At 39.1% G+C, this 23,941-nt stretch overlaps 1 protein-coding gene across 3 annotated transcripts in view; it reads right to left on the bottom strand.

The window, feature by feature from the left end:
• Nucleotides 1-21,983, bottom strand: part of GPD1L (glycerol-3-phosphate dehydrogenase 1 like) — a 39,282-nt gene extending 17,299 nt beyond the window's left edge. For all 3 annotated transcript variants that reach the window (XR_014953260.1, XM_085573238.1, XM_021525870.4), the window contains exons 1-7: nt 21,825-21,983; nt 17,088-17,265; nt 16,220-16,360; nt 12,370-12,508; nt 11,131-11,243; nt 2,191-2,424; nt 1,677-1,783 (exon numbers count right to left, since the gene is read on the bottom strand). Coding sequence is in view for 2 of the 3 variants with exons in the window: in XM_085573238.1 (XP_085429364.1) it covers nt 1,677-1,783; nt 2,191-2,424; nt 11,131-11,243; nt 12,370-12,508; nt 16,220-16,360; nt 17,088-17,265; nt 21,825-21,877 (965 nt within the window). In the remaining variant the exon portion in view is untranslated. The remainder of the gene's footprint in view (nt 1-1,676; nt 1,784-2,190; nt 2,425-11,130; nt 11,244-12,369; nt 12,509-16,219; nt 16,361-17,087; nt 17,266-21,824) is intronic.
• Between the last annotated feature and the right edge of the window lie 1,958 nt (nt 21,984-23,941).

Genomic DNA, 23,941 nt, shown 5'->3' with positions numbered 1-23,941 from the left:
GCCATAAAAGTTCACATGTAGGCATTAACAAAATTTGGTATGACCATGTGAGAGGTGACCACAAAACAGGTGAACCTTCTGAAGCAAAAGCAGGTTTCCCACAGGTTTAGGTACAGTACTTACAGTTACTTTAGGCAGTTACCGCTCAGCAAAGAAGCACCACTACTACAAACCACAACCTGATATCAACGTCCTGCTGCTTATCCCAGAGAGCATTACTGTGCACAGGTCTGCCACACTTCACATGGAGAAACCTGACTGCAGGCTCAGGGCCAGCAAACTCCAAAAGCATCTTAGGCCTGAGCACATCAAGACAGCAAGGACTACAACTGTTGAAAAAAAGCAATTGCACCACGAGTATCAACAGGCATCAACCCTGCTATCAAAGGCTCTTCTGAACTTTGACTTTTGCACACTTCTACATGGCCTTGGGAATAGCTTTTTAGGACCAAAATATTAAATTCTACCCTTATGAGACTTTTACCTCTTCACTTTGAAACCACGGTTGCTCCACTGTGTTTTATGTTTTAAAGCAGTAGTTCTTGAAAAACACTTTGAAAATTGCTTTCTAAAGTCTTGTTGAATGAGACCTTTCATGAAGAACTGACATATATATGTTGGCATAACAAAAAGAAATCAGCAACACTGTTTTCATGTCTTTTATTAAAAACACGACCCAAAATTACCTATAATGACCTCAAGTTGTTGTAAGATAGAACAGGATACAAAACAACACTCAGACACAGCATCCTGTTTCATTTAGGGAATCATAAACAGTAAAGAATGAAGCCAACATTTTAATTATTTTTTTCTGCAGTTAGCTTAATTACTGTACACTGAGGAGACAGACTTAGGTACCTTACAGCCAAAGATAATATTAAAACATTAATAATTTAATGCAGCTGATCCATTAAAACTAGACTTTAAAAATGCTTTTGGAAAAAATAAGTAAAAAGGGTTGGTCTTTCAATTGGCAGTTTTTAAATTTCTGATTTTTCCTCTTTTACAAATAGGAACAGATAAATGTATCCCTTAATCTCGTAAGGAGACAACTGTGTGTGTGGCTATAGGAATCATTCATGTTCTGACTCGAATACAAGTGAACCAAGCCAGGACAATCTGCTTAATATACCACAAAAAACCACCCTGACCTACAGAGGCAGATGGGAGGTTTTATCCTACAGCAAACTGGAAGTCACATTAAGAAGGAGAACTGCAGTATCTAAGCTAGAATCCAAGTGGTGGAGGCAGTCAATCTATACAGATGATCACCAAGCTCCTCTCCTTGGAGGTAAGTAGTGAATTTCCTACAGTGAAATGAGATGTAGCGACTTTCACAGTCTCTTTAGGAAGCTCTACTTCTACTTTCATGCATTTTTTTTTTATATATTAAAACACACTTGCTGCACTTTTCTGTAGTAGCAGAAGGCAACAATACACTCTGCAAACAGAAGGACATTCACAAATTTAATGTCACACTAATAGCTCTATCTACACCAGTATTATTTTCAGATTCTATTCACTTCTCTTTTTGATTTTAACTTCTAATCTACTGTTATTACAGTGATTTTCTTTCTGGTTATTACTTTTATGAAGATATCAAAACCAAATATGCAGAAAGAATTATGGAGATAAAAAAGGGGCATGTGGAAATTGTTTTATCTGTTCTTACTCACTTGTCCAGCATTCCTTTCTGCTTCAGGATGTTATGCACTTCTGCAGAAGTCTGTGGTCCTTGGAGTTTCTGACCATTCAACATTTCTTTCTCTAATTCTTCAATAGACTAAGCAGCAGAGGGAAAAAAAAGAAAGCAAAGGAGAGTTATGATAAACTTTTCAGAAGCCTGACAACATAATGGATGGAAAAAAAAAGTTACTGAGAGGTTTTTTTTTTCTTTTTCAAAAGTAATCTTGAGTGAGCATATAGAATATTGTCCTATGTTCTTGTTTGTAAGTATTCTTAAATTTGCATCTCACAGGATGTCTTGTCTCTCAAGCTTTTGTATTTAAATCACCACCCACCCACCTTTTAATACCTTTACACTCATTCCAGCCAACTGATTCAGAAAACGAGGAAAGAGAAGGGTGCCCACTCAGTGAGCTACCATGACTCAGATAACTCTACTGTTATTCCAGCAAACGAGGAGTGGCAGTACTTATAGGAGCAGATTTCACCCTGTGAATTAGGTACCTTTCCAGTTTTAACGAATGCTTCTGCTACACGTCGATTCCGGCCACCGTAACACGTTGTGATGAGATCAGCAATGCCACAGCTCTCCAGGAAAGTGGCAGTAGAAACCTGTCCTTTGCAAAAAAATTTGGCAAAGGCGATCATCTCCATTAGGCCAAGGCGAATAACTGCAGCTTTGGTATTGTCACCGTAGCAAAGGCCATCACAGAAACCAGCTCCTACTGCTACTACATTTTATTAGGAACAGAAATGGGAAATGACTCAATTACTGCTTACAGATATCCTAAAGAATGGCAAACACCTTATTACTGAAAGACTAGGTTGTTAGTTTGGATTATTTTGGTTTGGCGATTTTGATATCTATGGGATAACCCAAAAAAAAAAATTTTAAAAAAAAGGCAAAACATTTCTAAGGATAAGAACATAGTTAAAGCTCTAATACAAGTTGCCCCTGAGGCTGTGGAGCTATTACTATTGACCATCTTTAAGAACAATCAGGTTGCACTACACCCAAAAAAGGTTTTAGCTAGATTGAGCTACTCCTGACCTGAGGTAGGGGTGAAGTTAGATTGACATCCTATAGTCCCTTTATCCAGATTTTCTTAACAATTAAAGCAATAGTACAGCTAAAAAGCACTTAATCATTTCTATGATGACATGCTAAGGGACCAAATTCAGCCAAGCCAAGAGTACCCAACCCTTTTAAGTATACAGTTTCTATAACCATAACAGTTATTAAAGGATTCCCAAAAGGTTCATGACACAGGAAGACATCCATTAGCAAAAAAAAAGTTTGCTTTTTCCTTAGACTTGGTGACAACCTTCTACAAAGAACGTGCTGTTAACATTCAGCTACATGGTCCCTGTTTTGTTTACAGAACATAGATATTTGATGAGACACATTTGAGTGAAGTGACTATAAAAACTATTTTCTGGCTTCAGAGTCAGAGCAGACACTAGCCATGGTTCCACTATCCCCACTAAAAAATCCATCTAACACAACAAGCTCTACCAAAACCCTCCAAAGAAAAAGATAGCATTCTGACACATATATCAAACAAGGAAGGAATGAATGTTAATATCTTCCTGCATGCAACAGCAGCAGCAGTGATCTCAACAGAATGCACAGGAGAACCAACATGATGACTCCTAAAGTAGCACTTGATGCAGGAAAAAACAAAACAAAACAAAACAAAACAAAAACAAACAAACAAACAAAAACCCAAAAAAAACCAAAAAAAAAACCAAAACTTTATCTGTTGATGAAGAAAGAACAATAATCAGAAGATGTTACTGAAAACAACCACTGGTTAACAGCTGGATTGGTTTTGGACTGTAAGCACCACAAATGCCAGGCAGCTACAGAGCTGTGTGGCCAGTCACGGCTAGGTGACTCTGAATCACATGTGGCTAGAGGATCAGTCATTGCTTTTTGAACAGCTAGCTGAGGTCTAAAGGTGATCCTAAAAATTGAAGACAGATATCCCAACATTAGACCTGAAGCAGCCCCAGACAGTCTACTTTAAAATTTGGTCATTTAAATAATCTTGGCTTAGATCTTGGCTTTGGTGATTCAGCCAAGGTACATTTTCCTCAGACACCTCTTAGAGAGCAACATCTAGTATTTTTTTCATTTGATGCCAAAGCAAGAGGAAGTCAAACAGATATTTAAGTTTTCAGATGGGATAACCCATTCACATGGATTTTACATGTATGTCTAATCTGTAAGTATTTATCACTCAGCTAAAAAAACACAAACATGACTGAACAACCTTTGGGCTTTTTCCATACACTTCTTGAATACTCCCATACTAAAGCTTCCTCTTCCTTCCAGCTTTGTCCAGTTTGACTTTCCACTTTGAAGCAGTCTACTTGATCATAATTTACAATATGATTTTGCCTATGGTATTTTGTCATCTATTTGTACTTTCTGCAGTGTTTGTCTTTGGAGGAACAGAAATACTCTTTTAAGTAAGTTGTACCAAGACTAGTTACGTCTGAGGAAATGGGCTAGGGAATAAGGGAAGTTGTGAGTCCAACTCTAAAACACTGAGCTCCTTGTCTGTACAATGTTCCCATTGTATGTCCTTACACAGTTTGCAAATAATGAGGAAACAAGACAACAGATTATGCTCTAGAACACACCCCCACGCCTAGGAGACTCTTATATCCTGGCATAAGTATCCCTCAAGCCACAGCTGTTAATTTACAAGGTCTACCATCTGGTTTCATGTAAATCCTTCAAGAATCTCTGACAACTGTCTTGTACCTAATATACTGTAGAGAACTAATTATATCACTACTATTATACGTTATTCGAAGATGAGTTACCCCTTTAAAAATGACAAAAAATCTCCCAAAACTTACAACTCAGTTACCTTTCAGTCCCAAACAAGAGGACTGTTTGCTGTCCCAAAGCAGTTTGTTACTTGAAATCTCTGGCTGTAGCCACTAAGCTGAGCTTGTTTCAGGAAGATGCACGAGCAGAACGCAAATTGACACACAAGGGCCTAGTGGCACTATCACTATTGTGATCTTCTGAGAAGTACATGAGGCAGGAAGGGTGACTGACCTGGCAAAAACATCTTTCTGTATTTTATATGGTTGATTTTAAATGCTGCCACTGACAAAGACTACACCTGAAGTGTCCTGGTTTCAGTTAACTTCCTTCTTAGTTGCTGGTACATGCTGTGGTTTGAGTTCAGTGTTGATAACACACTGGTGTTTTGGTGGTTTGCTAAGCAGTGCTTACTTTAAGAAAGGAACTTTCTAGTGTCTCATGCTCTGCTAGCGAGGAGAACAAGAGTCTGAGGAGGGAGCAACATAGCCAGAAGAGTTGATCTGAACTGGCCAAAGGGATACTCCATAGCATAAAATGCCATGTCCAGTATATTGAATTAGAAAAGAAATATGGATATTGATCTAGTACCGATATCCAACTGTGACGGACAAAAAATCTCTAACAGTTTAAAGTTAGAAAGTGTATCTTTATTGCGATGTCGAGCAGTGTGTAGGATGGCTCCCAAATACACACCATGCCTCTCAAGTGATTACAGAGCCCTTTTATACATACAAGTATTGAATACCCAAAATACAAATACATATTCATAATTTTGGTACATCCCATTCCTTACTTTGTATGCTAATAATTTCAAAAGCTATTAAGCATGCGAAGTTTGTCCCCTGAAATGGGTTGGTGGTCCCTTTCATGAGGATGGGTCTCAAATGAGGACATAAATTAAGTCTTCCTCATTCTGACCTTTCTACCTTTTAAATGCAAATATGACAAATGAACTCTTGGTAGAACTCCCGTTTCTTGTCTTCAATTGGTTCCAGAACAGAGGAGGCCCAAAATTGTCTTATGTTCCTAAAAGCTATTTGTCAGTTTCTATATTCTTCATTATAAACCCAGCTAACTAAACATTGTGTTGACAAGCAATCTATTATCAGTTAACTACTAACCCTTAACTTCATCAAGGCCTACTCATTTATTTTAATTAACTCTAGTAAGGCTTATCTCTAACTAAAATCTTAGCTCCTCTAAAATCTCTAAATTTCTTAAAGTTTATGTTTCAATATAAACTGGAAGCAATTGGCTAGGAGCCATCAATTGCTGCCCGGGGACAGGCTGGGCATTGGTCAGTGGGTAGTGAGCAACTGTAGCGTGCATCACTTGCTCTTCTTGGGTTTTCACTCTGTCCTTCACTACAATTACTATTACTACTGCTGTTCTTGTTATTGTATTTTCCTTTATTTCAATTATTAAACTGCTTGTATTTCAGCCCATGAGTTTTACTTATTGTCCACTCATTCTCCTTCCCATCCCTGATAGGGGGTAGGAGGTTACTGAGTGAACAGCTGTGTGATACGTAGTTGCCAGCTGGGATTAAACCACTGCATGAAGTTACAAAAATTCCCACAGATGCAGAGGATATGTATTTGTGCAAGAGGAGAGAGTCCACATTTCCATGAAATTAGAAACTGATTGTTTCTGCATGCACACATGGGAGTCTGAGAGCCCAATACGCAAGTGCCTACTGACAAACATGCTCCACAGGTTCAAAGATACTGTCACAATAACCCCAAAAGGACTGCAACACAATATTCCTCTTGGCCTGAGGCATTCAGAGCTCTCAAAATCACTACATGCTTAAGCAAACACACTTCCACAATCTTGGCATTAACAGCTTTTTGCATGAAAGCACACATCCTGTAACATGATTCACAGTGTGGTTTTAAGCAACTAAAGTACTTTACCCTAACAGATGAGTTGTTCTGGTATCCTGAAGCTGGTGTTAGTTCTAGTCCTAGTCATTCTAGAACATAAACAAGGAATGGATTTAGTTTTTTTTTTCACTAGGATAATGAAGCTATGCTCCAGAAAAGAAATGCTGATACTCACAGTATGTGTCAGAACAAACAAGAGAATGTGTCCTTTACTTGCACACAACCTGCTGCAAATATGCAAGAGGTCACAAATGCAAGGTCAACAGATGACCAAGAAAACAAGGACAAGTCTGCAGACTTTGCTGATAGATTGTTCTCCTATAGAGTCAGTCCTAAGAAGTATCCAATATCCAGTGTAAAGCATGTTTGTGGAGTGCTCATGAAGACAGCTTCAGCAGCCATTTCTGAGGCAACCATTTTCTCCATAATTAAATGGATCAATAAAAGAACTAAGCAGAAATATTATTTTACCTTCCTTGAGGCAGTGTCACAGCTCAGCATAGCCTGCTTTCCCTCTGTTTACACATGAACTTGGAGAAGCTCATTGCTTCCCCTGATGGCTGAGAAGAGGTCAAATGAAAAGACTCAAAAAATCAAAGACAGTACCAGCAGGACTCTTAGAGAGGTTAAATATAATTTGTTTGTTTGCTCCTGGTGAACTTGAATTTCATTTCCACTTAATCTCAAGAAAAATGAAAAAACTCTCACAATCAACTTTTAGAGTACCTACACTGACTATTCAACAGTGACTGCCCTAAACACACTTTGCAAGTAACAATGCTGAGTTACATAAACTGGTAAACAATAAATCCTCACTATACTTCTTACTTTACTTAAGGGTTAGCTGAAACTGGAAGGTTTAGATGAGCCTGAAACAACCTGAAAGGCAACCCAAGCTGCTGCTGCTTCTCCTTCCCACAGTAACCTTCATCTGTCTCGGTCCTTGGCTGCTGCCACTTGAGGGTTTTTAAGTCTCCAGATCCTGATCATCAGGCAGCTGGAGCATGGCTGTTTTTCCATATCAAGAGGTTAGATTCTCAATCCTCCTCCTCTCAACCACCCCTTGCACTGCTGCACTGGATAAGTGAGGTAAACTGAGGTATGGTTTATCTCTGAGATTTCAGCTACCAGTGTTTACATGGCCTCTCAAGGATGTGGCCACATTCGTACCCCAGCTCAGTCCTGCCTCACAATCTGTGCTACTTCTATCACCACACTGGCACAGATGGTAAGGACTCCAAGGACACCTCTGAGGTGATAACCTTGGGTCTATGCTGCTCTGCACTATCACATCCATCAGTATCCAACAGCACCTCAATATGTGAGCATAGCTGGACATACTATTTTTAGGTGATATAACCTTTAAGCATTTCCTAGGAAGGCCCATTCATCGTCTGGTAAATGGCAGGTGTACTTGTAGGTGGCTTTGAGTCATGCTGCCTGTAAAGCCAACTGGGCACCTTGAAACAACTATCCAAATTTCAACTTTGTCAATTTCTGTCCTCAACACTTAGAAAAGGTCAACAGACAAATGTGAAATGTTCACCAGCCCTCAAAAGAAAAAAATATCCTCACAAAGAACATGCCAAGCACTTCTTGTTCCAACAGCCAGGTTACAGTAGAAAGCTGTTCCTCCTCAGTACTATCACATTTTGTAAAGTCACTGCCACAGTCTATTCAGCCAGTCCCCAAGCTGACACAAGACTGTTTTTTCATGGCACTGATTTCTGCACTTCACTATATCTATCTTCACCAGCCCATTGTCACAAATCTAAATACAGTAAATGAAGTAGATATTCTATACATATCCACATACAGATCCATATATAAACAGCAATCAAGCACATGTTCTCTTATAATCACCCAGCTGCACTACCTAATATTACAGTCTAAACTCAAATAGGCTTCCAAAACCAAATTTCAAACCTGTAATTATCATTGTACAGGAAAGCTGTCCTCTGAGCATTCTTTGTTACCCTTCTGTATTTTTCCCAAGCTTTAGGCAACCACCCACGCTGAAAATCTTCCCTGTTTAGAAAGGCTTGCAGAAATAAAAAGTGAGGTGGAGTACAGGCTTATAACAGCTAGTCCATTATGCCAGTAATAACAGAAAAGTCTCCTTTTCCTAAGCTGATATTTACAGAAAAGTACAGAAGCTGGGAGAATATACATGTCTTCCATAGTGCACTGTTTCTCATTCTTTAAATATCAACACAGGAATTGCTGTTACTATTTCCACATCCAAAACGACTGTCTGGACTGACGAGTTTGCCTGTTTACCCCAGTCCTCCTTGCTGTAGTTTCCAGTGCCACTACTGACATTTCAAATTGGCACTGCTATAGAAAGAGAGCAGAGCCTCTCATTTCATGCCTATGCTTCCATGCAACATGATACTGTCACCTTCTGAAATTGGAACTTCCTCCTTTCAGGAAGTTAAAGAAAGCTAATTTTTACTATTTTTTACTGAAGTAACTTCCCAGGTTTAACAAACTGTCAGCTGACTGAAGCTATACATTAGATTTTACTCTTTAAAAAAAAAGTCTACTTTTCAAATTTCTATTACAAAGACTATCAGACGAATGACAAAAAAGCAAAGCTCTTCTTGATACCCTTAGCAAATTATTCTCCTGATAGAAAATATGTACAGCTCTTAAGAAAAAACATTATTAATATCTGAGTTTTGCATTTTGCCTTGCATTATGGAAATAAAACCTTATCCATAGGTTTAATTTTAGCTTCTTTATTTTCTTTCAGACCCAGACATGCTCCCAATACATTAATAAAACTTTTCAATCTTTTGAGAGTAAAACAGCTCAGGACATTATTTACATGTTGCCACCACAAGATTTAGGATAAACTAGAAAGGGTTTTAAATGAAAAAATACTTTAAAAAATACTATTTTATTAATATTTTCTTTTGGATTAAGGCAGATCTGTATGTTTAAAGACATCACCTACACTAGAATGATGGGTCTATGACTCTTTATACCAGTTTTCCCTTTTAATTATGCAAGAAATCCACAGCACTTTTAAACCAGTTAATCTATCCTTAATTCACTTTTTGTTTAGACTTTATACCATGCATTTTCTGGAAATCTCAACTCAATTAACAAAATATACTGCAATCAATATGAAATGACTAGAGCACACAGAATATAAACACCTTTTCAGAAATTCAACTAGACAGTTCAGTCTGCAGGATGTATAATGAATAATGAAGTAGAAGAAAGCAATAAATCAAGGTTATAAAAATCCCCCAAAGTCTCACCTTAGTATATTTTCAGGACAAGAATAACAATCCATTTAAATTCTACTGCAATTCCAAATAAATATTGGTATCTTGCCTGACTTAGACCTTTATAGTGGAGTTTTGAGTGTCTACTGACTACCTGCCCAGTTTGATGGGCATGCTCATCTCTAATGCCCTTTCAAGAGATTTGTCTGAATGCAGACTTCCTGGGATAGAACTCCTCTATCAGACAAGAATTTAAGCTAGTCAGAAAACAGAAATCTCCTGAGCAGATTTCAAGAAAAATAAATCTGCAAAACTTTTTCAAGGGTCTATACACAGGGATTTCTGTTCTGGTAACCTCCCACATTACCAGAGCATTTTAAAGCAATGGCTGTGGAGCTGAATTACAAACTCTACAATCTCAAGAAATTTCTAACTATACAGTAACTCCAAAGCATGTTGCCTCAAAACACCTAATCCCATCAGTGCACAGACCCACAGAAACCTCCTCTTTCTCAGGCCTTCCAGTATGACAGCTGTCAAGATGAAATTAAGAAAATCAATATGACAAAAAAATGCTATTATATCTATCCAGTTACATTAAAACATCATTGCTTGGTATGGTAGCTTTGCAAGTCAATTAATTTAGTTTACACAAAATTTCAACAGCAAAACCAAAGGCAGACAAAATAATTATTCAAAACACAAAAAATAAATAAGTAAGTCAAAATAATTATTAAACCACTACATCCATCAGAAATTATTCAGGATAGGTATCAGATAATGTGAGCTACAGTAATGTTTGCTAGGGTGCCAAAAAACTAATGCCTCCCCTTCACAAATGGCTTGTAAATTAGCCTGAAAAATAGCCATTAAACAATCTTTTAAAGTTAGCCTTTGCTTCCTCTTGGCATCAATTTTGTTATGAAAAAATTTTGGATGAGTAACTGTCCAAAATAACTTTTTTCCTATTCAGGTCATTTCTGTATGTGGTTATCCACACAAATCTTATGTAGTATATGTCCATAAAATATAAAACATGAGTGCTCACATTGCTTCAGTCAATGAAGAGGGGGATAATTTTGTCAACAGATAGGAAGCATTAATGCCAACTTCCTTCTCCCTTTCTTTTGATGAACACACTCTTGCAAAAAGAAAAAGGGAACTAAAATAGACTTAGAAACATGCCAGCCAGTTAGATGAAATCAATACGTGCTTCATGACTGTATCTAAGTTAAGTGGAAGATGTAGAAAGAGAACCTGGCAGATGGTGAGACACAGATCTAAAAGCCAGCTCTCAGAAAATGCTGCTCCCTCATTTCCCCTCTGGTTCTTCTGGAAATGTTATGTGGCAGTTTTACATATTATATAAAATACAATGAACATATTCTTTTTAATGGAAATAATCTCTTTTTTTTTTTTTTTTTTTTACAAGGATCACTATTTCATCTGTGTATCACCTGCAGTCTGATAATCTTACCTTCAGAGCACCACACAGCTCAACAGCATCTGCATCGTCTACTACAGTTATTCGGAAGTTGGGAGTCTGCAGGAGTTCTTTGAAGAGAAGGCCATTTTCCAAGATTTTGCAGCCTATTGAGAGAGAGAAAGGAAAACTAAAAAAAAGGAATAATTTATTTATATGTTATTTAGCCTTTCTTGTGCAAGCCAAAATGCCTAAAAGCAAAGATAAGGTTGTTCTATCTCAATCCTAAACATCATCCCTGTTCTCAGGACTTTTTCACAATTTATTGTCTTCTCAACAACAGGTTCTAAATAAAAATTCCATTAATTCTGTACACACTGTCCATTTTTTGATCACTGTATTTAAAAAGAACAGCAAATAATAAAAAAGGATGAATTAAGAATATAGTAGGAGCAATTCTATCAATTATTTCTAAGTCAACACTCCAGAAAAATACCTAGTGATAGAGGTATGTTAAACCTGCTTTATTAATCAAGCATGCTGCCTCTGACAATTGTTTCTCAGCACTAAGATGTTGTTCAACCATTCAAAATTAAGTTCAGTGCAAAAACTGTGAATGAGATATTACAAAACTAGTAGTGCACAAAACTCTAAAAATTAACACTAAAAAAACCCCATAATATGAACTCTGTGCTATGAAGTATGAGTACCTGTATGCATATACACATACACATGCCTTTCTAGAAACTGTAAAATCCAAGACTAGGCACATGCTCATGCTGCAAAGGTGTTCAGACACCAACACAGAATTAAAACAATTTCTAGTTTTTGTGGGAATTAAGTATTTTGAGAGATTAAAACAAGATACCTTAAAAAAACAAACAAAAAAGTCAAACCAAAACAAACATGCATGAAAGCACCATTTTTTACAATAGCACCTGAGCTAGAGAACAGAATTTATAATTGTTTGTCCATGTAAAGCCATTCAGACCCAAGAAAAATCTTAAACACAGTAATAAAATGAAGCATCTTATTATATGAAGGGTGATAAAAAACATGCTTGTATTTCACATACTAAGGTTATAATCCCAGTAAGAAGAGGTAAAACTGTGGTCTCTCTCCCTCTATTCCCAGTATTGTCCTAGTACTTTTGGAAGTATAAACATTCTAGGAAATTCAACCAACTTCTGGTAACAGTCAGGTAATGTTGAAAACAGTGAAATTTGAGCTATTTGATGTGTGCCTGTGAGTACAGGTGCATGTTTTCAATATTCTTACAACTTGGAACAGTACCTATTGTGGTTTCACAGAATTTGTCTGCTGCCACCTCATTGGCAATGTTAGCTCCCATCAGCACACTGATGTCTATTCCCATCTTCTCTCGAATTGTGTCAGAGATCAGTTTGAGTCCCTCCGGGCCTTGATCTATTCCCTGCAGCCAACATTAAATGGAATTACTAAAAAGTCATTCATTAGGCACAGTAGAGATGCAAGCAGAACACAATTAGTCTTGTCCACAGGTGAGAAGTAAAACAAGGACTATTCAGACAAAGACTAAAGATGACAGGAACACTATCACAGGCACTTCTGCTATTTTGACCTCTCTAGGATGTCTTAGAATTATAGGAGGTAGCACCTTAAGATTTAGGACTAAACTCTAGATTATGAAACCAGTTTTTATTCCATCCTCAAAGACCTGATTCCAAAGAGTGCTGAACATTCTGTTTTGTTAGCTCAGAAATCAGGTGCTTATTATCAGTATATCTTTAATCAGTGAAGCATAACCAATCCATCAGTTATGAACCAGACCTGAATTTGGATTTGAAATTGCACTGAAACTCAAAAAATGACATCTGAATAATTTGTCTTGTGAAGAGATATCTGAACTGAAATATCAGAGGCAGGTTCCCCAGTGTATAACACCAATAACAGTTTAGCAGTAGAAATACAAATGGAACAGCCATTCACAGATATGTAGAAAGCTAAACAACTGAGAATAATTTAACTTATAAGGATATTTTAAATCTGTATTTATAATGCACTCTTTACAAAGTGTGGAAAAAAAGGGGAGAAATAGGGCCTTAGGAAAGATCACCCCACATATTAATGCTGCAGAGAGGAAGAGAGTCTGGTACCCTGAACTGCCTGAACTAGAACTCCACACGAGACCACCTTCTTCCCATAAAACTCATTTCTCCCAGCCTGCTAAACACATAATCCTTTTCAGCTTTTATTACAGGGGTATGGCAGACCAGCTATTGAAATAGCCATTCTTTCCCACAGTATACCACCTTCCATACAATACTTCTTTAATGCTGAGGATTTGATACTTTTTGGGAATTAGTAATTTTGAATTATGATTTATAGGCAAAAAGTGTGATCCTGTATTACTTCCATATACACATATACATAAACACTTGTATGCTGCCAATAGTGATACTTCAGGCAGGTGGTAATTTGCATTTCCACAGGTTAAAGGTGCTGCTGCTTAAGTAACATGATGAAATGAAGAGACATGCAGAAATGCCTGTACAAAACCTGCCAATTAAACTAATGCTTGCATTTCTGCATTATTTTTCAATCTGCACAGCTAATTAATGCACAACTCTGCTTTCTCATCTGTAATGAACCATACAGAAACAACTTGAAAGCAAGCATACAATACATGTTGCATTTTTCCCCTCACAATGCCAAAAATGTCCCCACAAAATAACTGCAAGGCTCCTCTTCCTAAGCACGCAAATAATAAACAGAAAAGCATGCACACATTGGGAAAAGCTCCAGAAATGTAAATACCTACACAACAATTATTCATGCAAGTTAAAGGAGACCAGAAACGCATAGATGTCTGCTCCATTGTGAAACAGATGCAACTCCTGACAAAGTCAAGGTGAGCTGTACCTATTTCTTGTAGAGGTAAATCTAATACAGAATGACAGAATAAAAACCAAACATCCCTTCCTCCCTACAAAACCAAGGTTCCATCATGGGCATATTCCCTGGGCAGCAATGGTCTGCAGGCAATACAAGCGACCTTATTGCTTGCATTCTAACATGCCCGTCAGAGCAATCCCTGGAGCCTGTAAGAGGGAAATGAAAAGGAGGCTGATGTTGAGGTTGCTGAAGAGTATTTTGAATGACTTTCAGCTACCCTGCATCCTGAGTTCACTGCTGTACTGCACTCTAAGTTTTATATGGTTCCTCTCCCAACAGCCACACAGTCACTTGTAACGTTTTAGACAAGTGACTTGTAAGGTTTTAGACAAAGAGCTAATGTAAAGCAACACAGATGCAAATGTTTCAACGGAAATGCCTATTAACCAGCAGACAAATGTCTTTATTTCCCAAAGACTCAGTTTTATTGTCATATTGTCAGATATTAGGCTCTGCATGAAGATTAGACTGTCTGAAAAAAAAACAAAAAACAAAACACTAGAAGATGACACACCGCTAACTTGACAACCAATTTAGAAAGCACAGAAACAAGATGTCCCACAAATCACATTTTTCAGAGCAGAACTGCACTTTAAGTATCAGAGTTAACACAAGCCACTTTAACAGCATTAGCATTGAGCATGAGACCCAAAAACTATGACACTGATGAAAACAGCACGCCTAGAGAATATGCAAAAGTAGAGGAAAGAATGTTGCATTAAATCTCTGCCCTTTCTTCTCAAATGATACTTCTAATGATGTTATGTTATGCCTTTTTAGTCATGCCTTTTCATAAAAACTGACATGTACTTTCCTTTCTCCTGCAAATTATTAAGGGGCCTCGCAGCATTTCTTTGCAAAGGCTGCCTATGGATGCAGTGCTGCGTCCATATGTGACAGTGGGAAGCTGCTCAGTAACCAACTCTGCACTGCATGGCAAGTGCCACAATTTCACTTCCACCACTACACTAAGCATGGATTTCTTGTTTTGCTGGGGGTTTCTGTCTGTTTGGAGTTTGGCTTTTTTTTTGTTTGTTTGTTTGTTTTTGTTTTTGGTTTTTTTTTTTTGTGTGTGTCAAATATAGCCATTAATTCCAAGGGAATATAGGCCCAGGACCCTGACTTCACATATGTTGACATAAATCCTTATTTAGTCCATCAATTTAATTAGTTACTCCTATGACTAGAAGAATATAAATCACATTTAGCAAATTAAAGAAGAATAAAGTTTATCTTGTGCACTTTTAACAATGCCTTATTTTACCCTTCTAAAATATGAAGAGTTTTTCTACAATTTGGAGCAAGAACACTTTGGAAGCATTACTTTTTCATACCTCTCACCATTACACCAGTCAGCAATGACAAAACAATAGATTTTGTGAGCTTTGTTAGACAAACTAAAGAGACAAGCTTGCCTTATGCAGTGATAGGGGTTTTTTGTTCTTTATTGAGCACAGATCCATAAATGTATGATTTTACAGAGATGACAGGAAACAAGGAAATGTGTGCTGAGAAAATGGCCTACAAAGCAACAACAAACCAAAATCTTCCAAACCTTGTGGGAATAGCTTATTATTCCCAGCTAAACATACAGAGGAAAAAAGCCCACCCACCCAAAAACAATCCCAAAAATAAGATAATCCACATTTTTATATTTTTCTGCCAGCAAAACTGTAAACACTCCAGTGAAATGCCTCCCATCCCACACCTCTGCCCTTTCCTATTTCCTATGCTCAAACTGCCTTTGGACGATGCTGAACAAACTCTCTTGTTGTAACATAATATTTGACATGAACAAGAGCACTATCCTTGCAATCACATGAAATTCTCTCAGCAGTTCTTGAAATGATCAACTCAGCATGTGGGATGTGCATTAACAATCAAAGCATTATGCTTGTGCTTTGCTCTTCGTCTAATGATGCTTTTGGAAACAACAAATAAAAGACTGGAAAGCTTAGTGGTGCAAAACATATTGACTCCCTCTTTCTTTCTAAAAGTCTTGTGAAGAGCCTCATTCTCCTCTTCCTGCAAGTGCTGCGTAACAATCCACTAATGACCAAGACAAATTCTAACTTTACACCTAGAAAGGTTTAATGGACCAATCAAGTGAATAATACACGGAGACTCTGAATATCAAAATATCAAGTCATCTTGTCTTAGAAGATTTCATGACACATTCTCAGTTATTAATGCACAGTATTTATTGTACCTTTATGAGAGTTATGCCAAGGGCTTTCCTGGGTACTAGTCCTGTGATTTCTTCGCAGACTTTATGGATGTACTGATGAGGAATGACAAAAACCAGCAAGTCTGCATCCTGTACCGCTTCACGGAGATTTGGGATAGCAACCTGTGTTGTTATGGGAGAGAAAGGCTGCATAACTTTTCAAAATTAACACCACACAGAAGTGTTATCTGATAAAAGCAGAATCACAGAATCAATTAGTTTGGAAAAGACCTCTGAAATCATTGAGTCCAGCCCTGGAACAAACATCACCCAGTCCACTGGACCACAGCACTGAGTGTCACATCTAGTCCTTTCTCAAAACCTCCAGGGACAGTGACTCCACCACTTCCCTGGGCACCCCATTCCAATGTTTAGTCACTCTTTCTGTGAAAAAATTCCTCCTAATATCCAAACTGAATCTCCCCAGTTTGAGCTTGAACCTGAGCAGTTTGGTCTCATGCTGAATGCTACAAACTACTGCATTTTGTCACTGAAAAGAAACACTAGCATAGACTTCCCAGACCAATAGCTCCAATACAAGGCTGACCAATTTTTTTTTTTAATGGGTATAGTCAAAGCTGTTAATCTCGCTCTTATTTTCACATTTACTTTCTTGTAAAGAAATTGAAGTAACATAAAGACCAATCATGATAGGAAGAAAGAGTGCATTGGATTTACTTAACTGCATAATTACATAATTTTACTTGTTCAAATTTCTGATGTCATCAGTAAAATAGCATAGTCTGAAATATTATAAACCCTAGAGGTAGTAACAAAACAAATTTCTAACTCTATAGCACAAGCAATATTCCCTCTGCTCCATAACTATAATTTAGATTTTGAGCCTTACCACATTATCTGGCAGCTTGTATCCAGGGAGATACTTTATATTTTCATGGTCCTTATTTATGATATCTGTCAGTTTTCTCCCATTAATATTCTCCTCGAAGACCCACATGTTCACTGTAGAAGCAAACTTCTGCAATTTTTTAACATTATTACCTATTATTTTGGCAACAGCAGAACCCCTGTACAAAAGAAAACAAAAATAGTCTTAAAAAATTATGATGTCTATAACTGTACAAAAAAAGACTTTGTTTTCAAAACAAGCACAAATTAACAGATATTTGATCAGCTACCATACAACATTTTGATCTAGTAAAATAAGTGGCAAAATACGCTAGGCATTCACACCTGGTGCTTTCTCTCAACTACAGCTAGAGTAGGCCGGACTGAAGAATGAAACATCCTTACTTATTTTGTTTTCTTATTGGCTATCCACTGAGAGTTTAGGTTACTGTATTTTCCCCAATCAAAATAATTGTATCTTTAAAGCTGAGGTAAAAGTGGCATACTAAATTTTATTAAATGTGTCATTTTCACCTTTAAGAGATGAGAAGCTTCTTTGCTAAGACTCATAAGTTGTTGTACAATACTGATACTGATACTTGGCATTGAAACCCAAGAATCATTTATATGTTGCAGAAGTTATAAGCTTCATGGCTGTGCAGCCAATCTTGGAGAACTTAACTATTGCAACAGCATCCTCTGAAGCTGCAGGGAGACAAGTCCATTACTGTTACACTCACATTCTCCCCAAGAACAGCATACAGTAAGATCTGTATTACAGTGATCAATTTTACTTCTTAAATCTCTAAGCAATAATGAAAATAATCACAATTACGAGAGGAGGAACAAACACAATCTTCCCTTTCATCATTGTATTATACCTGTTAACCTAAATTCCTTTCTTGGGATAGGAGACAATTTCATAATTACTGATAACCTACTAAGGAGGAACAAACATTTTAAAGAGATGCAATAAAAATACCGAGTCATTGATCTGAGGCTTACATGTGTGTGTGCATGTATGTGAGTAAAGTGCACACTTTATTAGGAAGTAAGAACACTAACTTTTCCAATCTAGTTATACCCATACAATCCCCTTAATTTATATTGTCTGTTGCTTATAACAAACCCATAGCTGGCAACTGAACAAAGTGGGTTCATTCTGCTTCAAGAGCTTTTGATGTGGCACAGCTCATTGGGCTGGATTAAAGATGTGTGCTAGCACATGGCTAAGGTCACTTTCTAAGTAGCAGCAGAAAAAAATTTAGTACCCTAAGGAGACCTTTTATAGTCAAACCATAAAACTGTGTGTCTTAAAAGACTGGAATTTACTTCTCTAATAGCATTTCACACACTAAAAATGCCCCTGGGTTCAGAAGGTGATACAGAAGACAATTGCAAGCCATTTCTTATCAAGCTCGTCCAGCATGGTTTCTGCTATACTGGTATACAGCTCACCAGCTCAGCCTCCAAATGTCACATCCATACAAGCAGCAGACCGTGTATTCAAGACATGTATATGTGTTCCTCAGACAGTGCTTGGAGTTCCTTAAGCAAAAACACATTTACTCCTACAGATTTATATACAAAGTTGGGATCCTGGCAAACCCACTGCCTTCTGTTTTGAATGTCACTACATATTCTCTGTGCTTGCTGGTGACAGAGTAAGACAGAAATAACTGAATCAGCAACTCTCTGACTGGGATTTTCAGTCTGCCAGCAGAAAGTCTGGCAGTGTGTACTACTTACGTGAGATATTAATTCCATTACTATTTAACACTTAAATGCCTGAGTTGTCTTTTTTTTTTTTTTTTTTTTTCCCACCCTTTGAATGCAGTATTAAGAAACGTGAAGATCTGTCTAGTCTTAGTTTCTGAATTCAAGAAGATTCCCCTGATTGGCTCCTTTGGTTCATCATTTCCCATGATGCTGGAATCACTCTTTCAGGACCATTTCACAGTTGGTCTGCTTTCCTCTCATCACTTTTTAACTATAGCACAAGGCCAAAAAGCTCCTTGACTTGCCCTGATAACAGCAGTAGTAGTGGAGGTCACAACATGCAAGTGGAAATTATATAATTATCTGGCTCTACCACTGTCCCTGTAAAATCACCTCAGTTAAGCCACAGTTCCTCCCAGTTTCCTACAAGATCCTAGATGCATAAACCCCTCTGTCCAGTAACTTTCCATCTCTTCCCAAATTTTACAGTTTCTGTTTAAGTTTGGTAATTACGTTACTTAAAGACTGGTTCTAAGAAAAGAGTGAGGGATAAATTCTGGCTGTACACACATTATTAACCTGCCCTGGAAGTGTTAGCAGAACAGGCTACAGTACATGATCAAGGCAATGCTTGCAGTGCTTTAAATTACTCTGGGCACTGTCCTGGAATCCCACAGCTCCAAGGTATATTCCCAAGGTGTACTCTCTCAACACTCCAGACACCTTACTTTATCCCCTGTCTTAAAAGATCCTAATAGAATCTCTGATACACCAGCTGAGAAACCCTAAAAGGGCAAGGTCATCAGACAGCACAGCTCCTACTCTTCTATGCTGAGCCATCTGTCCTGTCCCATGATCTTCCCTCAGGTGTCAAGTGACCCCTGCCAAGTCAACTTCATTGTTAAGGTGACCTTCTTGTAGCAAACCAACCAAACACGTCTGACTGGAAGCAGTTATTCAACCAAAGTAGCTGGCTTAACCCTTCTAAAGCTACTGTCCTGCCAAGTTCCTTGTCTGATGGAATCACCTCACACAAAACCCCTAAATCTACTGTCTCAAAACTGCTCAAGATGCCAAACCCCACTCAGATAAACTACTTACATGCCTACAATTTAGGCACCAACAATCACACACCCTTATAATTCAGGCTTTAGAATCCCCAAATATCAATAATCAGAAGTTTACAAATACTTCAATTTCTTTCTCATTACCTGCTTTAATGCATTAAATACTAATAATTAAATATTTTAGAATGGCAAGCTGCAGTTCAAAAGGCACTTACAAGGTATACAAATGTAGTCCAATTTAGTTCAATGATTACACATACTACTGAATCACAGTGCTCCCTGCAGTCAGGGTTTGGTGTCCATCATCCCATGGACTTTGAAGAAGAAAGCACCTACCTCTCCAATAATTACAATTTTCAGTTTTTGATTACTTCGGTTTCTGCTTTACTCACATGAAAAACCCTACCATTACATATGAAAGAAGCCGTAAGTTATTTAAATACATTTATTCCCAAAAGAAAGAGAGAATGCTACTATCAGGCAGCAACTTTTTTCTTTCTCTCAGCACAAGAGATATGGGCATTTTGCCACCAACCCATCCTATTAGGCAGGAACTTTTCTTATTTATTAAACTGATCAGCTGAAGTGAAAACAAAATACATTTGCATGTGGTTGTTGCTAGTAGGCAGTATCTACAAATCCGTTTGCATCTGCAACTGTTTCACGGTGAATCAAATACAAATGCAGTCAAACTTCTTGTGAAACTTTTTCTAGACTTCAACTATAGAACAACAGCCACCACACTCCTAAAAGACAAGATCTAATTGCATAATTGCCTTGTGACATATAGTGCAATGCACACGTTTTACAGGCTGGTGCAAGGAAAGCAAGAGATACTGCACTGAAACATCCGCCATTCCCTCAACAAGGGGATCACAAAGAAAAATAAAACTTGGCAGCTGCTGGTATTTTTAACAGCAGCAAAAGCCAACTGCATGGAGCGGGCAGGGGTGAGGAACAAGTCTAAGATCATCCTGACAAAAGACTGGCAAATTTGGTTTAATAGAACACAGTGCCGTGCTCTACACGGAATTCCTCTGAGTTTAATGTCTTAAAACCCAACGCTACCTGAGTAATGTGTGCTTAGCTTTAGTAATTGGAAGTGACAAACTGTGAAGACCTGTTTCTATAACACATTGTACTTAATTTATTCACTGTAAAGAGGGATCTGGTGTAAGAAAAAGAAATAACTAAAGAAGACAAAGGGTTATTAAACAGGATACTCCTCTTGAAGAATGATGCCAAGTAAGTCTATTGCTTTCAGCGGATGAATAAACAAGTTTATTTAAGTCTAATTATAAACCAGAGATAGAGACAGCAATAAAACCTTGTCTCAAGCTCTCAGTGTGCCTCAGCATAATCAGTTTGGGAAGAAAAGAAAAAAGAAGGTATTTGGCATAACCTAGTATCTCGCAATTCTTTTTTGAGCTGTCTTTGAAAATAGGCATATAGGAACACGGAAAACCCCGAACAACATCGTTGTAGACAAGTGAGGTTGTTAGTGAAGATCTACGGGCAGGGCGTAGTTGGAAAAAGAAATTAAATGTACAGTATCTTTCATGTCTACGTCATCTGTTATCGGACAAAGCACACAACAAATACCACGTTAAAAATATCCTAGAACAACTTCTTCGCAGGACACGCGGCTGGTTACAAGCGCTAAACTGCGTGCTCGATTCTGCCGCTTCTTCCTCCGAGTACGTCAGGGCAGCACCTCCGCTCCGAGGGAGCCGGGCACGACGAGCCCCGGGCACGGCAGGAGGAGCCCTCCCGCACGGAACAAGCGTGACCCAGAGCCCGCCGCGGCCCGGCGGCGCCGCGCCCCACCGCCGGCACCGAGGGGACCGCGGCCGGGCGGGAAGCGCCAGCAAGGCCCGGCCGGGCACCGCCTCCGGGAGCGCCGCGCCGCGGCGGCGCCGAGGGGCCCGCCTGCCAGCGGCCGCCGCACTCACCAGTTGCCCGAGCCCACGATGCAGACCTTGAGGGGGCTGACGGAGAACGACATGGCAGCGCCGCCCGCGCCCCGCCGCAGCGGCCGAGACTCCGTGAGGCTCCCGCCCCCCGCTGCCGCCCCGCCGCCCGGGCATCGGCCGCTCTCCCCCGCCCCTGCGGCCTGACGGGAACTGTAGTTCCGGGCCCGGCTCTGCCGAGGGCGCGGCGCCTCCCGTGGGGGTAAACGGACCCTCGAACACAGCAGGCAATCCCGCAGGCACCGTGGCATATCGCAGAGCCACAGAATCATTTAGGTTCGAAAAGGCTTCTGAGAGCATTGAATCCAACCTATGGCCGAACACCACAACTGAGCGTGGCACTGAGTGGCCACATCCAGGCTTCCCTTAAACGCCTCCAGCGATGGTGACTCCACCACCTCCTTGGACAGTCCATTCCAATATCTAATCAACCTTTATGTGAAGAAATTCCACCTCTTGTCATGTCACTTGTTACCTGGGAAAAGAGACTGGCCTCCACCTGGCTACAACCTCCTTTCAGGCAGTTCTAGACATCAATAAAATCTCTGAACCTCCTTTTCCCAGGCTAAACAACCCCAGCTCCCTCAGCCATTCCTCACAGGAGTCGTGCTCCGGACCCTTCACCAGCTCTGTTGCCCTTCTCCGGACCTCAATGTCCTTCCTGAATTGAGGGGTCCAGAACTGGACACAGCACTCAAGTTGTGGCCTCACCACTGCCAAGTGCAGGGGAAGATATTGTCACCATTATCTGAACTAATATACATTTCAGCCACATATGTAACAACAAAACTTCTGCTCTCTCCTAGTGCTATATAGTTTTGGAGGAAGTCTGTGAAGGCTCCCAGGTGTGAAGGAACCAATGTATCAGGCAAAAAAGCAGATTAGGCTTGGAGGGATCTTAAGAACAGAAATACAAATGTTTTCAAATACTCCTTTGCTCTCAGCCTTCAACCAAAATAATATTGTTCTCTGTCCCACATGCTTCTCCAGGGGAAAAAAAAGTGGATGAGTTGCTGGTCTGATCAATGGGTGTGAGTCATCTGTGATAAACTTTTCCATCAAATGTGTATTTCTACCAACACATTTAGCTGTATTTAATAATGAATTATCAAGGAAAGACTGAGGAGCGATCTCATCATGGTCTGCAACTTCCTGAGGAGGGTAAGTGGAGGGGCAAGCACTGACGTCTTTTCTCTGATGACCAGTGATAAGATCCAAGGAAACAGCAGGAAGCTGGGGTGGGGGTTTAGGTTGGGTATTAGGAAGAGGTACTTCACCCTGAGAGTTGTTGGGCATTGGAACAGGCTTCCTAGGGAAGTAGTCACAGCACCAAGCCTACCAGAGTTCAAGAAGTGTTTGGTCAAAGCACATGGTGTGATTCTTGGGGCTGTCCTGTGCAGGGCCAGGAGCTGGACTTAGTGGGTCCCTTCTAACTCATATTCTGTGATTCTATGACAATGCTCTTGTTCCTGTACCAAAACAGTGTCTCTCTCTCTTTATTAAAATCAACCATGTCTCAAGGCAATACCCTTTTGAGTTTTTCATTTCAGCACATTTCTTTGTTTGTACCTCTAACAAATTGCTTCCTAGGGGTTAGCTGTCAATGAAATGCTCTTTCAATTAGAGGCTATATAAGAAGAAAAGGTGGATCAGCTCTGTTGCCTTTTGGGCCATTGTAGCTGAAGCAGTGTGAATTGCTACCTGCTGTTTTCCTTTCAGTTTAAAAGCAGGATTTCCATTTACTCCATTTACTCCATTTACTCCACTGACAATTTGCTATCAAATTAAATTATAACAGATGGGGGGGGGGGGAACCCCCAAAACAACAACCAAAACCAACATGCCTAAATCTAATTTACTTGCACTAGTATCTTAATTTTTATGGCTATCACTTCCTAATGTGGAAAAAGCCATCATTTCATTGTTTGAACCCAGTGAGAGAGTGTTTTGCTTATGCTTGCTTTAGGCATTCAGAGACCGGGGTTCTGGTCTAATATCTGGCCTAGGTTTCGAGGAATTGAGGAGGGGATAGTCCTATAAAATTGAGTAGTGAGTGACTGCAATCTAAAAACTTAATGAAATAGGGAACTGGACATTAT

This window comes from Lonchura striata, chromosome 2 (genome assembly GCF_050655825.1).
Source record: "Lonchura striata isolate lonStrDom1 chromosome 2, ASM5065582v1, whole genome shotgun sequence".
Classification (NCBI taxonomy): Eukaryota; Metazoa; Chordata; class Aves; order Passeriformes; family Estrildidae; genus Lonchura; species Lonchura striata.
This window is presented reverse-complemented; position numbering and strand designations above follow the sequence as displayed.